Source organism: Passer domesticus, chromosome 6 (genome assembly GCF_036417665.1).
Source record: "Passer domesticus isolate bPasDom1 chromosome 6, bPasDom1.hap1, whole genome shotgun sequence".
NCBI lineage: Eukaryota > Metazoa > Chordata > Aves > Passeriformes > Passeridae > Passer > Passer domesticus.
This window is the reverse complement of record NC_087479.1, coordinates 45230762-45246882: the sequence shown is the minus strand read 5'-3', so window position 1 is coordinate 45246882 and position 16121 is coordinate 45230762. Positions and strand designations below refer to the sequence as shown.

Below are 16121 nucleotides of genomic sequence, written 5' to 3'. Positions count from 1 at the left end.
AACAATTCTCCTTTATGCAAGAGTGAACTCCCAGATAAAGTAATACCTTTGTGTATGCAGAGAAATGTACTTATCTAAGTCTCAAAGAGAAATAGCTACAAGCTACCTGATACTATGCAGAAATCAGATGAGACTTTACTGAAAAAAACACATCACCCTAGAGCACAAATCTCCACTCCAAATCAACAGCTCTGACTGATTTAGCTCAATATTACTGTAGCCTCTCTCCTGCCCCTTCACTCACTGCATTTACTGCCCCTTGCAATCAGACAAGACATTTTTCCAGCCTGCTCCTCACCACAATGTACAACAGTCACCTGCCTTCACAGTTAAGGGCAGCAAAGCTTCCAAGACCTTGCTGAAACAACACAAGCCTTGGTGGCACACAGACTCCTTTCAGTGCCAGGATTTTATCCCACCTTGCACAATTCAGGAACAAGTGCAATGATTCCACAGAGGTCCCTTCCAGGGCCTAACATGAAGTTCAGCAGTGGCAGGAGTCAGTGGAAAGTTCCAGGTGGTTTAGACACCTTCATCTTTTTTCTCCAAAGCTGTCAAAAACTGTCACCAACTCCCAAAAAGTCTCAGAGTCAGATTCTACAGATAAAAAACACTACGCAATAATAGAAATGGAGAAATGAGATAATGTCTCAGAGAGACACAGAGAGCATCAGAAGTAAAAAAGGCTAAAGCACCACTGAATTCAGCCTCCAAAGATCTCTCTTTTAATCATCTAGTGCATGCCCCAGACAAGGAATACATTACTTTTTACCGCTAACTGGTGAGGGTAATATCATTATCTTTAAGGAGCACCCACAAGACATGAGGGAGCAAATGTCAGGAACAAAGTAGGTAGTGAGGAACAAATTTCAGAGACCGTTATTTTCCAGCAATCATTTTAATATTTGCAAGGTTTTATTGCATTGGGTTAATAGTGATTTTATTACATAACCAGAGCTCTACAAAATTTAAAACAATCACTGGGGAAAAAAACAGCAACTGGTTCTCAAAGCTTAATTGGCAGATCAGCTTTCTCAAGAAGATTTATTCATACTCTGCTTCCATTTGACAGTGAAATCCTTAGAATTTTCACTTTAAAAATAAAATTCATACTGTGTTGTAGAAGTTGAAATCCTTTACCCTATTTATTAAACCAGTAAGTTTACTAAAATTTCTTCCATGATCCTTAGTGACATCATTCTTGCACTCATTTACCAAAGAACAACAACAAAATAAACTTATTGGGCAATAAGAAACACTGGAGACAGTTTCTAACATGAGATGCAGCTTCCTTAAAGCAATGGACCAGGTCCCAGCTATCACACCAAACCTCATTATACTCACTGCTTGGCAAGCGCTATTTCTTGCATATTTACTCTGGAAATCTCTTCCAAAGCTTACTGGAGCTAATGAGTTTCAAAATCTGGTTCTAAAAAGGAGATGGGTCCTAAAACAAGTAGCCAAATGTAACTTATTCAAACCAAACACACTGGAATTAAATCCACAAACATTTTGTTCTGCCTGAAACTCAAGAGCTCTTTGCCTCTACCCCTGAGCTATCATCACAACAGGACTAATTCCAGCTCTAAACCATGGAGGAACATTTCTGAGTAATCTCAGTGTGCCTGCTACATTTCAAGGACAAATTAGTGCACTATTTTTGCACTAGCTCTGCCATTCATCTCCACTGCTAAGCTACTCAGCAGGCAAGAAACAGAGATACCAACACTAAGGTAATTCCCTCCCTTTAACATACATATCTGGTTACTATCATATGTCATCCCCTGGCAGGAGAAAGTGAGGTTATGATTGTGTGTGAGCTGTGTAGTGCTATAAATCAGAGCAAGCATATTTTAACAGTCAAAGCAGCTCTTTTTATACAAACTTTGTTCAAGGAAGAGAATTTGTTAAAAAGTGAGAGCAGAACACCTTCTTTGCAATAGGACAGCGGTTAATTACAAAATCCACAATGTGGATTTTAGCCCTCTGTGTCTAAAACAATTATTCAGAGAACATCCTACACCTGCACTATTGAGGGTCAGATTTAAGACTGGGATCCATTTGTATTTACAAAGTAACAGTGAGCATGCAAGTCTCCCAGCCGCAATAAATACAGCTACAGAAATATGGACAGAAGGCAGAGACTCCAGATCTTGCTGAAGTCTTGAACACTGAACAACAGGCTCTAAGGATTTGTAAATTTATCGAGGAGATTAAAGGCATACAGACAGTTAAACGGATTTTCAAAAGCACCTAAGCAGTTAAAAGCTTTGAAAATTTTACCGAGCATCTGTTCACATCTTTGGAAATTTAAATACATTTGAAATTTAACCCAAGAGCATATTAAAGGCAAATTCAATCTGAGGAACTTAACAAGCATACTAGACTTCATAGTCTCCAAAAACTGTGTTTATTCACACTTGTCTTAGCTGAAGAAAGCTTTTAAAAAATCTCTCTTCCAGACTGCGTGGCATGAGAAAACAGGAAAAATTGTTCATGTGAATGAGTGATGAATGCAAGAACAAAAAAAGACAGGTCAGTCTAGGGGACAGCATCCTTGCTACTGGGGTTCAGAAGAAATGCAGTGAAGCAATGTGACCTGGAAGTCATCTTCCCACTCTGAGCCACCGTCTTCTCACATTTTTCAGCCTGCTTTTTTGGATCAGAGAATTTCTATTACTGTATACCTACACAGAGCTTACTCCATAGATTCCATGCCCTCTATCAATGCCTCTGAACATTCTGCTACAAGCTGATTCCTAGATGAATCCATCAGCTCTAGATCCATTCTGATGGGAATTGGTTAACTATATAACACTTAGAATAACCTGAGCCTACCACTGGGTACAGTTTTCCAATATATGTCTGTATATATAACATAAATGTTCATAATAAATGGTCCTGAAATACCTAAAACATATGTAAACATGTTTTAATATGCCTTTATATATAGATATAGAGACATAGAAAAATGCAAGCACCAGGCTCTTGGGTATGTAAATGGCATTTTTTAAAGGTCACCTTTTCATGCAGAAAGAAAGACTGATGAAGGTTAATTAAATTAAATTCTACATTTATCCAAACTCTCCAAAGCAAGGACATTAATATCATCCTTAAATAACAGCCAGCAGTTTTAAAATATCTTTGAGAACATGATGATCAGATAAGCTTTGGAGCAAGGCAGAAGAAAAATCAACTGCACTGCACATGTATTTCTCTGTTCACTTAGAGAAGTTTGCAGAGGTGTGGGGGAAGGGGTTAGTTGTTGTGTTGGGGATTATTAATTGGAGGGAAAAAAAACAGTAAGGAGTAGTTTACTGCTTCTGAGTTTCTGCTGTTCCCATTCCAAAACTTGTGTGTAACAACAAACATTTGTAATTTAGCCTGTACAGGCCTTCAGACAGCAATGACAGCCTTTCAGTCAGGACCTCTGTGCTGATGCGTGTTAGCACAAAACTCAGCAGCACAAATCCTGTAGCAATGAAACAGCCAAAACCTTGTCAAAGGCCAAAGTAATCTCAACCATTACATTCCTGGGTGCTTGCTGTGAGCATGCAACAAAACACCAGCAGGGTGAAGCATATGAAGCTTACTGAATTCAAGACAACGCATGACACGTGCATCCCAACTGGATCAGGATGCTCTACATGCCTATTCAGGCCCCAAGGTCGTTGTACACTCTGCACAGCAAAGATGCCTGTGATGGCATCTGCATCCAGCAGGCAGGCAGCAGGAAGACCAGCTCTCAGGGTAGTAAGGACACGGGGTTACACAGTTCCCAGTGGAAAAGGTCAGAGGACATTGCCACTGCCCCCATGCCCCATAAATCACACACTACAAGCTAACATTAGACAGCTGTAATTTTTAGTCAAACTTTGTAACGTGGCAGTGATTCTCATGCAGTTGCTATCTCCACATCTGCAAACTGACACAAGGAGACAGTGCCCTGCACTGGCATCAGGACAAAAAGAGACTACAAACCTGGCTTTCCAACCTTGCAATTTAATCACATTGTTCACAGAAAGAGAACAAAAGTAAGGTAATAGCCCGGAGCAAAGGACAACTATCACAGAAGAGAATTCATCATTCTGCAGGAAATTATGTTTTAAACGTCTTTGCTCTTGACAAACCTGACAGATAACCTACAAAGAGATGAGTGAGCAACAAGCAACCACCTACTTCAGGTATCTCTCCAACCACAATGTCAGGTCAACATGTAGAGAAGCAATGGCTGAGAAGGATACTGAGCCAGGAGAATGACATGCCCTTTTCACAATTTCTTATGAATAGGATACAACAGGGTCTGGTTTCATAACAAACTTCAGCAGAGTCAGGGGAACAGTCATATAGTTTTACCACCTAGAGAAACCGAGGTAACAAATTGTGTTCTCAAATACCCAGCTGTTCCCATATAATAAACATACACAAAAAGCCCATCAGGGTACACAGAGCTCAGAGCATTTAAATTGTTACAGCAGCACCGTTAAAAATAGACTACTTATAAATAACAATCCTGTACCACAGACTTCATTAGCAGCAGACATACTGGTAGAATCAGATATCTACTAGCCAGACCAATTAAAGCAATTAAAAACTCTGTTTCTGCAAAGAGGAATTATATAACCTTTGAGAGGCACAGCACACCCTGAGCACAGATCCAGTGTAGGACAGATTCTAGTGTATGAATTATTAGGAGGTTACTAATTTCATTAGGAATCTGCCAATTTACACCAACATGGCAGCAGGGGAAGTCTCTCATTTCCCATGCTGCTGCAAACGCTTCCATCCTCCCATTAGCTCTCCTCATTCAATTAGATCCCTCAGCATGGTGAAGGAATTCACTGCAATTCACTCAACTGTCTGCAGCCAAGACCCCAACATCTGCTCCTATTCTCAACAGGAGACAACAGCCAAATCCAAATGTGCTCCCTAGGACCTACCCTTCCTCAAATGCTGCAACAGGAGAGGATCAGCAATAATTTATCTCCCTACACACCATGTGTACCCATATAAATCTTCATTAATACCTGGTGATTTACAGGGAGCGGAAGAAGATGATTTATCATGCTAGTTCACCAGATCAGGACACAGGAAGTCCCTGTGCTCAGCCCAGCTCAGTCTTCAGCTATGGGTCAGTATGCTTGACCAAACTACAGAACTTTGTCAGCAGGCATTGATTCCTGAAAGTATAAACACTTCCTGAGAGTACCAATATTACTACATAAAGATAGTATGAACAGATATATTTCTATATAAGTACTTTTTTAAAAGATTACAATATAGTCTCATACAACTAGAGCATGCATTAGTTCATTAGATACAGCTATGTTTCATATAATTTTGTAAAGGTTTACTTTTACCTAAAAGAAATCAAGAGTATTGGTAAAGAAATAAAAATCCTCCTCTGGTGTTTTCTACTACATACTTCTCAGTAGTAAAACACAACAGATGCACTCATACATTTACATTTGTATTATCTTTCACATCCCTGTGCTGATTTGCCAGTCATCTCACTTGCCTGGAAAAGTTAACCTCAGACTTTCCTCTACTGAAGAAAGAAAATTATCTTGGAGTATCCTTGTCAGAAGCCAAGGATGAGAATTCTTGTTATTCTCCTTGTGCTTGTCCTCTTGGAAGCTCTCTACAGAGAAGTACAAACCCAGCATAATCTCTTCAAGCAAACAATGTTTTCACCAAAATAAGGTGAAAGAATACCTGAATAATCCAAAGTTATTGATATATTTAGGTTAATTTTGTCAGGCTTTGTTGGCTTAGGGAAAAAAAAAAAACAAAGAAACAAACAAAACAAAAAAAAAAAAAAACCTCTGGGCAACAGACCCTCCCTCTCTATCCCTTTTGTGCCTTATTGTTTGATTCCCAAAGAGTGGGATGAAGTTGATTTTTCTCCCACAGCCAGAAGAGTCATAACACCTAGGTCAAATCCTTCCCATATCAACACAAAGCGGGGATCTGAGCCACAATTTAGAAGAGCACATTAGCAAGTGGGCAGTTTGGAGCAAGGTTCAAAATTGCTCCCAGAGAAAATGAGCTATTTGGCATAAACAACTCTATATTGGCAGCAAGAGAAAACAGGGGAAAAAAACCCAAACCAACATGAACTCATGGCCAGTCATCAGCATGTTCATTTCAAGGTGAGAATCCACATTGAAATCTTTGCCATAGATGACCACTCTAATGTGGAGGCAGATGTCATTTATGCAGCTCTAGTCATGCTCCCATTAGAATTTAAATTGAATTTGCAGTGCCAGATCCTCGCATATGAAAACAAAAAATTGAAGCACGCTCATTTGGGCCAACAGGGCAATATAAACACTTAACAAAAAAAATGCAGTTATCTGCTTGGCTAAACCAGGAGTGTCTGTCTTCACTGTAGCTCTGGGTGTTTACATCACTTAAAAACTGACCCCTCATTTTCATCTTGGGTCAAAAAAAAACCTCTTAAATATGTCAACTGGAAAAAAGCCACATCAGTCCTAGACACAGAAGGGAAAACAATATAATCCCTGATGTTTATAACATACACTTCCATACTTCTCTACTGCTTATTGGGAATGCTAATGTTACTCCCTCAAGAGCCCTGCTTCACTAATAGCAAATGTTTCCCAATGAGTTGCAGGAAGACAATTTGATTTTAGAGGGATTGCCAACCACTGGTATTTGGCATAAGATCAGTTTGCTTGTTTGTTGTTAATAAAACACATGCAGAGGAAAAAGGGAACAAACTGTACAAAGCTGCATGTTAAATCATGTGACTTCACATGGGTAGTGCATGCAACTCCTTTAAATGTACAATTACAGGGAAATCCCAGAAATAGGAACTTCAACTAAAGTCTGCATTTCCTTCAAGTACATCTGTCCTTAATAAAAAAGCAACATTTTCTCCTTTATTATATACTCAAAGACATCAGTAAAACTCACTATCAATCACAGTACTCCAATTCAACCCCAAATCACTAAGAGACAATGCATTCTCCCTCTAAACACACACATTTAATCACTCTTCTTTCTATACACAAATTAAATAAATTCTTGCAGTGTTTTAGAGAGGTTTTTTGTTTTCTGGGGTTTTTTTTTAATGTAGTGCAAAGAGTTAAACCATTACTGGAAAAGCAGTATCATTGTGAAATAGTAATGGAGGGAGAAGAAGGGAGCATACCATAGATGGGGAGCACAGAGAATGTTATACAGCCAAACTTATTGTATGAAGAGAAAAATAGAAAACAATAGAATAGCTCTAAAAATGTTTTCATATACCAGAAAGGTAGCCTTTAAGCACTAATGAGTTCAAACTCTCCCAAAGATATGAGTCCTTGGGGGCAGACTCTCAAAACACCACCTTTAATTTTGACAGTATCCTGTTAAGGTCATAGCTTGACATTGTGCTTGCTCTAGTATGGTTTCCAGACTTTTAATTTCCACCCCACATTTAGTTATGAAATGGCATCTGATATTTTGCAATTCTGCTTATTACATTATTTTTTTAATTATTTATTTTATATGCTTTTGTTAAAATTCTCATCTGGTTAATATCAGGGCACAAAAGACAGAAAACTAATAAAGCATGCATCTTGTTCTGAAGTTAAGAATAACCTAGAAAATAGACTACACAGATATCTACTTCATCTTCTCAATTCATACTTTTCAGATTATAATAAAAGCCTTGATATCACTGTTCAATGCTGAGCCTTTACTGGCAAGGAAAGAGAAGTATGTGGTGATTGTTGGAGAGGAAGGAAGAAGGAAGATTTCCTAGCATTGGGTATTTTAATGTATGTCTAGATTATAAGGCTTTGAAAGCATGATATTGTTCTTAGGGAGAAGGGCTATTCACATGGTAAATAATAATGGGAGGAAGGAAAATAACCCCTGAAAAACCTCACCCAGTATAATCATACATCCTCCTCCCACCTCTCTCATTCTAAAGAAAAAAACAATCTACACGGTAGTACCACAAGCCACAGATGGAAGTTTTCTAAATGTACCCAAAACACCGAGTGTTCCGCTACCCAAAAAAGCAATCTATCAAAGCAGCTTCCAGGGGTCAAACAAGCAGGAATCTGGTATTCTCAGTTCTATTCAGGGCTCAGCTATCGACTCACCTTGACCCTAGGAAAGTCACCTAGAACAAATGAGCAAAATGCTCTGTGACAGCTCACAGCACAGCTTGTGGAGGCCCTGGAAGAATCAATTTTCAGAAATTTGTATGGGCAAAAGCACCTAGAAAACTAGGCCAAAAGACAGCACAGCAGCAGCACTGTCATGTGTGCCAATTCTGATTGCAGAAAGAGCACAGGTCCATTAAGAAAGAGCTTCAGCTCTACTATGCCATCACCACCCATGTGCCTCCAGATGTCAGTTTATCTCCGCTTCTACTAACTTTGCTAAAATATATCAAAAGCATGAAAGGTCAAAGGCCTCTTGCCACAAGAGCATTTAATAAATAAATCCATAATGGGGTATAAATCGGGAGATCAGTATTAAGTACACAGTTATTAACAGTGCAAGTTCTAGAAAAGCACATATGCATCTCTGCCATTTTTCCACCACCCACACAGCACTTCTGGACCCAAAACACATTAAAACACACACAGTGGTCCCTGCTCCCAGCAGGCACCAGGAAAGCTTTGCACAGCAGTGGGAACAGTATGGACAGACTTTCTCAATAAGACACCCAGCACACACGCTGAAGAAAAACCAGCTGTTGGGGTAGAACCAGGTGCTTCTGCCCCAACACCACCTTCTTCACTGTGTATTCATCGCCATTCAAGGACAAAGGATCACTGCACACACACAGAACTGAGCGACACCAAGGGGCTCTGCCCTTGGTAGTACTGAGGGGAGTCAGCCAGAGTCATGTGTGGGAAGCAGGGAAATCCCACAAGCAAAATGAACCTTACTCTCCAATACCTTTACTGTAAAAAGTCACACAAGGCAGGGAGTGACATGATTTTAGCAGCACTCAGCAAGCCCTCGGTTACCCGTGACACCGTTCTGCAGGTCTGGGCAGCTCAGGCAGCTGGAGCAGCCACAGGCCCCCTCTCTGAAGGTTTTCAGCACTGCACAGCAGCACCACTGGCAGGTCTTCTACAGGTCACATGCAGCTGGTCACCTCCAGTGATGCGGAAGCTATGAACAAACTGGGAATCACCCAGACCTCCTTTCTGTCCACCCCTCCCCAGTTAAACACCATAACAGCATTTACAGCCTCCTCCCACTCTCACTCACAGACAACTGAAACTTGAGTTCTCAGCAAAGGCTCAGCAGCCAGAGCAAATCAAATGCATGTCCAGGATTACTACCCTTTACATTCACAAGAAAATAGTTTTGCAAACACTCACACAGTTTTGAGCAGAGAAATGCCTCATACAAATGACCAACACACAACTATTTTTCCATACACTGTGTGTCAGTCTTCAACTTGTTAAACCATTGCACACATCCCCAAGTGTATGTACAAAACCTCTGTGACCACAGATGCCCTCTACTTCTCCTCGTCAGGATCTTTTAATCAAACCAAAGAAGTATTGAGCCAACATTCACCCTCCCCTTTTTCTCTGTTTCTTCAGTTCTATAATATTTTTACCTCCTTTTCCTTCAGAGGAGAGAAGGTAAGGTGTTGCAGCATGTCGCAGTTGAGATGGCCACGATACAAGGACTATCATCCTACAATACCAGGAGGCTTCAACCCATACAGAGTAACACCACACCACTTCAGAAGGCTGCAAGCATCTGCCCTTCTTGTTCTTTAGCCCAGCCTTTTATACCCCTCACGTTGATGCACTGCACCTGTGTGCCCTCTGCTCCCTTTGGTGGTTGGTCAGTGCCCCTGGGCACTCCATGGCTCATTGCTGCCAGTGCTGCTCACCTGCTGCTCACAGCTGTAGTCCATTAGGGACCAGGCTTGGCTGCAGCCCCACTCCCAATTACCACAAACTGTGTGCCCACAGTAAGGTACATCCAGCCTCTACATAAAAATGCATGACTCTCAAGCAAGCCTCAAAATGACAATGAGACAAATACTCAATCCTCTGGGGTAGTCAGAAAGTTTTGAGCTGCCTTGTTCATCTCACTTTCACAAGCTGCATGGAGAAAGACCTTGGTAGACCACTCCTCTCCTCCAGTTTGACCTCTGAGTTACTGCACCTGTAAACTGGGAACAACAAATGCCAAGACAAAGCTATTAGGGATATAGTACCATACAGGAATTCTGCATGACAAAATTGAAATGGTCAGGGCTAAGGTTTTCAAATTCCCACCTCACTAAGTTTACTCTCATGAGAAAAGAAGCTATCTTCCTATTGTTGATTCATTTCATCCAAACACAACTGAGTGTGTACAAGCCATGAGGCTGCCTGAAGAGATTCAACAGGTTCATAATGAGCACAACAGCCACTGCATTTCTGGGCAGCTGTGTGACACTGAAGGCTGAACCAAACCCAGGTGCAGAGTAACACTAGCCTCTGCAGAAAGGCAGGCAAGTTTCAGAGAAACCTGCCAGCTGCACTGGCCATTGATGGCACTGCACATGGCACCTGATGATGACAGAAAGAAGAGCCCAGAAGGAATTGCATGTTACAGCTACAGATAAGACAGAGTCAAGGACAAAGTACTAGTTCTGTCAAAAGTTTCAAAGCTATTTGTTTAAACAGATGCTTAGCATCACTAAATTGAATGATACATCTATGAGGGTGACCAGCAGCTTTCTAAGCCAAGGCAAGACATGGATTTTACAATAGCTATTATATAGATCCTACTTCCATTTACCACTCATGGGATACAAGAACTCTGTTCCTTTTATTTGTACAGCTCCATTGCAAAGAGTAAACAAGGCAGATAAACAACAGTTCATGATCCTTCCCCTATGGAAAAAAAAAAAAAAAATCTATCTTCCTTCTGTGTACTTGGGGAAAAAAAATAGTAAGCTCCAAGAAGGATACTCCATTTCGTTGTTTTCTTTAAGTTTACTACATTTTAGACATACAGATTAAATATCTCTTTACAAAGACCTTAGCAATAGCTGGCTGAATTCCTTAAAAGTCAGGTGCATTGAAAACTTACTCCTCTCCCCATTTCTATGAATGGCATCTTGTGGTGATAATAGATTTATTCTTATTTTTAATGGACAGCCACACCAATTTGTTCCAGCTGACAATACATTACTTAACACTGTATAGTGAAGAAGCTTGGAAAATGACATCTGCAGGAACAAAGCATAGAGAAAGCCTGCTTCTGTACAGAACAAGCTCCTGAGGGTTGAATAGGTAAGAGCAATACACTGCTTGCTTGCTTTTATATCAGGGGAAATGGACGGCATTTGGTTGACCTAGAGTATCAGTCAATCAAAAGTCAGTAGAGAAAAAGCAGTGGGAGAGGAGGAAAAATGAAGCTTGAGCTGCTGCAGTCATTTGCAGAGAGAATTATGGCTGAGAAGATGGTCTGGTATTTTGGGGATGTCTGCCACAAGCTGGTTTGGGGCAGTCCAGTGGGCCATCTTCTGGTGCATGCAACAAAATCTTTCCTTTTTAAAGGAAAAGGACGAAGCTCATAGGAAAAGCATCAACATGTGCAAATGTGTGCAAGAAAAACAGAACATGACTGCCTTGCAGGTCAGATCTGGCCCAGGTACTAACACAACTGAACCTCTGAGTTACATCACTCATAGCTCATGCCTATGTTTTTAATGCCCTTCCTATCACCGATTACACTATTCATTTTTTAAAATCTATGCATTAATACCCACCAAATTACAACTCAGCTCAGAGTTAAAGATAATCTTTTCTCTCTAAAAGCTCCTTGTTAGAGCACTGCTGTCTTATCTGGGGTTGTATGCTTCATTACAAATTGCTATCACATGTGCCACGACCACACATTCAAGGTTGAAATGTACAGAAATAGGAGAAAACAGATCACAGGAATAAAAGAAAAAGCTGTTAAGTATCTGGTCAGCGTGTCTGCCCTCCCCCACTATCAGAGTTTGCTGCTTTTGAACGATTTATGAAGACCCACAAAACCCCTGCTACACAGGCAGCTGAACATCATGGCAGTAAGTCAGATACCAGCGCCTGAAATCCATGAAATCTAATGACTGATGGCCAACGACTCCACTAAGCCTTGGATCAAGCCCAACCCCCAGGTCTCATTAAACTCGTCTTTATATAAAAATCAATAGCCCTTTTGCCTCCTCCTTCAGCTGGGAGGGAAACAACGGAAGCACTTCTACAATCAGAATTACATCTTACACAGGCTAAAAGAGTAAAGAGCTCCACAATGAAATTAATCAAAGTGAAGGAGTTATAACAGGCTTAAAAATGAGAGCACATTAATAACTGCTCCCTTGTGGTAAACAGAGCTAGTAATCAAGCACAGGTCCAGCAGAACCTATCCAGAGCTGAAGCAGAATTAGTGGTGTAGCTACATGAATGAGCAAGTGATTGGCTTGGACAGTCACAGGTGAGGGTGGAAAGGCTCTGTAGAAATTCAATTCATCCATGAAAAACTCAGAAGAGAAAGACACTCTTCTCTTAGAAACGAGATCACGTTTGTTGGTCATTCCAGAGCAAAAATCAAGCTTCTGTGTCCACGATCAAGACATTTTGCGCTGCCAGCACCCAGAACAGCAAGGATGATATGACAGCCCCAAAAACAATCTTTTCACACTATGACTCCAGGATTAGTACAGCATCCCAGTCTTTAGCTGGAATGTTGCTATGATTCTTCAGAGCAACCTATTTGTGAAGACCAATTGATAAGTGTCCAGTCTTCCTCTTCTGTTCCTGTGACAAAAACCTATTCTGACAGCTCTTTGCTGCCTTTGTCTTAGGTCAGGAAATTTGCCCAGAGAAAACTCACTCTCCTACTGACCTTTCTTTTGTCAGCTTGGTAGCCTATAATACCATGATGCTTTTTGAAATTTAAACAGAAAAAGCAAAACAAGTGAGTTTTCATCTCTATTCAAAGTTATAATTTGTCAGTGAAATCTCTGCAGAATCTTCAAGCTAAAGCACTGAAGTGAAAAAGGAGAAAAGAAAGCAGGACTTACTCTATGTGACTTTTCACTGGACGTTTTGGTTACACAGGAACACACAGTACCTTCTCCTTTCTCCATCCTGCTATCAGCACTCAGCATGAATTTAAAACCCTGATTGCTTACCTTCAGAAGCCCCTTGGAGGTAGCTGTCTGTCTCTCACTGACAGGTAAGCGATACCATAGATCATATCTGGCTTTATCAAAGTCAAACAGCGAGTCTGCAGCTCAGCATTCAGCTGCATGACACTGACTTTTGATGTTATGTATCTAACAGTTGTGGATTTTTTAAATTAATTTTTAAACATATACTCATTTAAAAATAAATAGTTGGATGAGAAGAAAGGAAGATGATGGGGGGGGAAAAAACACAAATGAGAGGCTAAAAACCACGGAATTTGCTGTCACCTTTATAGCAGAGTTCCTTGTGCACTCTTTAACCAGCTTCAGGATACAAGACTTGAAGTGAGAATGTACCGACCCACACTGACAAAAAATGGCAGAACTACTCACTCACATGGCTGACCTTCCTATGGAATGACAAGCTACCAGGAGCAACATCAGCTGGAACCCAAAATGGTCTTGCTCTAAGGACGATGTTTGGGATTCAAGTTGCACAAACATCTCTATACAACTTGAGTCACTTAATGCAGTCAGTCTCAGAGGGATGTCCGAGTTCTCTGTACAGCCAAAGGAAAGATCCAGTATAGCCTGTTAGGGAAACTGCCCTGTCTGACCACCCAGGAGCCCCTCTGGTAGTCACACTCCCACCAACCCAGACTTTGACTGCTGGGACCAAAGTCCCTTCACAGCAGGCAGCTCCAGTGCCCCCCTCCTGACTCTCTACAGGCCCAGCTACTGAGCCCACAGACTGTAAGGGTGTCATGTCATCCTGCCGAGTCCAGTCACCTGGCCACATGTCACACTTTGTCATGCAAAGGGCTGGCACCAGTTCACAGCCCCTTTGCTGGGGCTCCCACCTCGTCCCCCACCCCGGGCACAACCTGCAGCTCTCACTGCAGCTGACACTCAGTACCTGCTCTAAGTATATTCCTCAACAGCCCTCTTTGAGGTGGGATGAATCTCCCTTTTGTTTCCCCTGTCACCTGCAGAAGTCCTAAAAGACTAGTCATATGTCTGCTTAGGTTCTTAGACATCTTTAGTTACACAGAACTAACTTAAGTTGAAGGTTTTACGCTGACAAGAAACTGCTCCACAGATAACACAGTCCATGTTAAGTCAAACAACTCCTTTTAAAGAAACACAACTTCTTGATTTGAAAAAAAAAAAAAAGAAAGAAATCCCAGATAACAGGCAAAACACAGGTTTAAGTTCTAAACAGAGAATTACTTCGGTCCAAGTAAGTCCTGCCCGCAAAGCAGTTGTCAGACTTAGAGCCAGAACATTAAAATAAAGATCTGGGCCAATTTTAAATATGATGTAAAGCACTGGGTCTCCTTGATCTTCAGAGATTTTACTTATTACCTGAATTGCCTTATTTGCCAGATTCGCATTATAAAGGTTTTCAAAATACCACTTTGTTCTTAAGTGATAAAAAAAGCAATCACTATAAACAAAATGCTCAAGTGTTGTTTCACCTACTGACTAAGATTAGATGCCAATTTAGATCATAGCAAGCTGTAGCACTTCAATTTCTGTGTACTATGATATTTTTACTAGGTTGCAAAGATTACCTACATAATTCTCTCTTTATTTTTCAAACCATAAAACTATCTTCTGTCATATTTATGTGATACCTTGAACAAAGCTTTTCAAAACTAAGCTATTGAACTAACTTGTTCACACTACGCTTTGTCTCGCTTCTGTCATTTTTATGTTGCCCTTCCAGCAGTTGAGATCAGATGTCCCAATTCAAATGCATGACTGTGATCCTTGAAGGAGGGTTTCCATAAAACAGGGTTAAACAAAACAGAAAGCAGGTAAGAACTGTACTGCTGCCTTTTTTCTGCACACAGGACAGGAAAGTCATGGCAGAGAAATTTATCCAAGGAAAAAATATCTCCAGGTAATTGTCAGTTTGAAGACATTATCATATTTTACACCAGTACAGGCTTCAGGCCTGAAAAATAAGTAAAAGACTCTTTGAACAAGACATAGGGAAAAGACTATCTTTTACAAGAAATCAGCACAGGAACGTGCCTGAAGTGCTAACATACAGTGCCCATGCAGAGGTAGCATTTTTACAGATCAAATTTCTTAAATGGAAACACTACTTCTAAAGTTCAGTCTTTCATGGCTAGGAATAGAAATTCTCTATTGGGAAATCATTTTAGAAATTAATTTGAAAATCAAATTATTGGACATATTGGACAGAGTAGCTTTGTTATGGGGAAAAAAGGGGCAAAAATAAAAAGAAAAAAATATGGAAAACCCATAGTCTTTTAACATCTTTCCTTTTCTCCAAAAAACTTACTTTAGAGTAAGCATTTGAATTTTACATAAGAAATAGTGACCAAAAATCTGGTACATAAGGCAGGAACTCAGACACCAGCACCCCTTGCCATATCAACAATCATTCTTCAGTTGGCAGCATTTGCCACTGCAGACCCCCAACCCTTGCTATAGTCTACTCTGTCAGCACTATGGAGGCAGCCTTCTTTACCCCTACAGATACACAGTTGATAAAAAAAGCAAACCATTTTTCTCCCTTGCCTGTAAGGCCTCATGAATTGCTTATGCAGCACTGCCAGCATCTTCAGAAGGATGTTGTAACAGCATTCAGACTCTTTCCAGATAGCCACAGTGAATCAATGCTTATGCCCCAAGGAAAGCCAGTGACAAGTCGGTTCCTAAATCCCAAAGCAAGTTTTGTAAAAACCCTGTCCATAAAAATCAATCAAGAAATGGTATTGTATTAGCTCAGGAAGTCAAGCTTGCTTTGAGCAGCAAACAGCACAGGGAAGGCAGAAGTTTGCCAGCTACGCTGAGGTGAATTTTCCTGGCAGAGATAGCTTGCCTCAATCTTAAAAAGAGCTACCTCTCTGCTTTTTGGCCTTTGCTGGAGCCACAAGGTGCTCTAGCTGTATTTACAGAGTAGCTGGGGGCTGTGGAGCAA

The 16121-nt window shown here is 40.7% G+C and overlaps 1 protein-coding gene across 27 annotated transcripts in view; it reads right to left on the bottom strand.

Moving 5' to 3' along the window:
- The window catches only part of TSPAN4 (tetraspanin 4), a 414093-nt gene that overhangs the window by 363203 nt on the left and 34769 nt on the right, over positions 1–16121 (bottom strand). For 2 of the 27 annotated variants that reach the window (XR_010364884.1, XM_064425154.1), the window contains exon 1: positions 13563–13742. The exons of 18 other annotated variants lie outside the window; for them this stretch is intronic. Coding sequence is in view for 2 of the 9 variants with exons in the window: in XM_064425154.1 (XP_064281224.1) it covers positions 13563–13669 (107 nt within the window). In the remaining 7 variants the exon portion in view is untranslated. Of the gene's footprint in view, positions 1–9604; positions 9720–9886; positions 9909–10091; positions 10165–13562; positions 13743–16121 lie in introns of those variants that run through there. 7 more of the 27 variants (XR_010364868.1, XR_010364869.1, XR_010364870.1 and 4 more) reach the window with 7 other exon arrangements.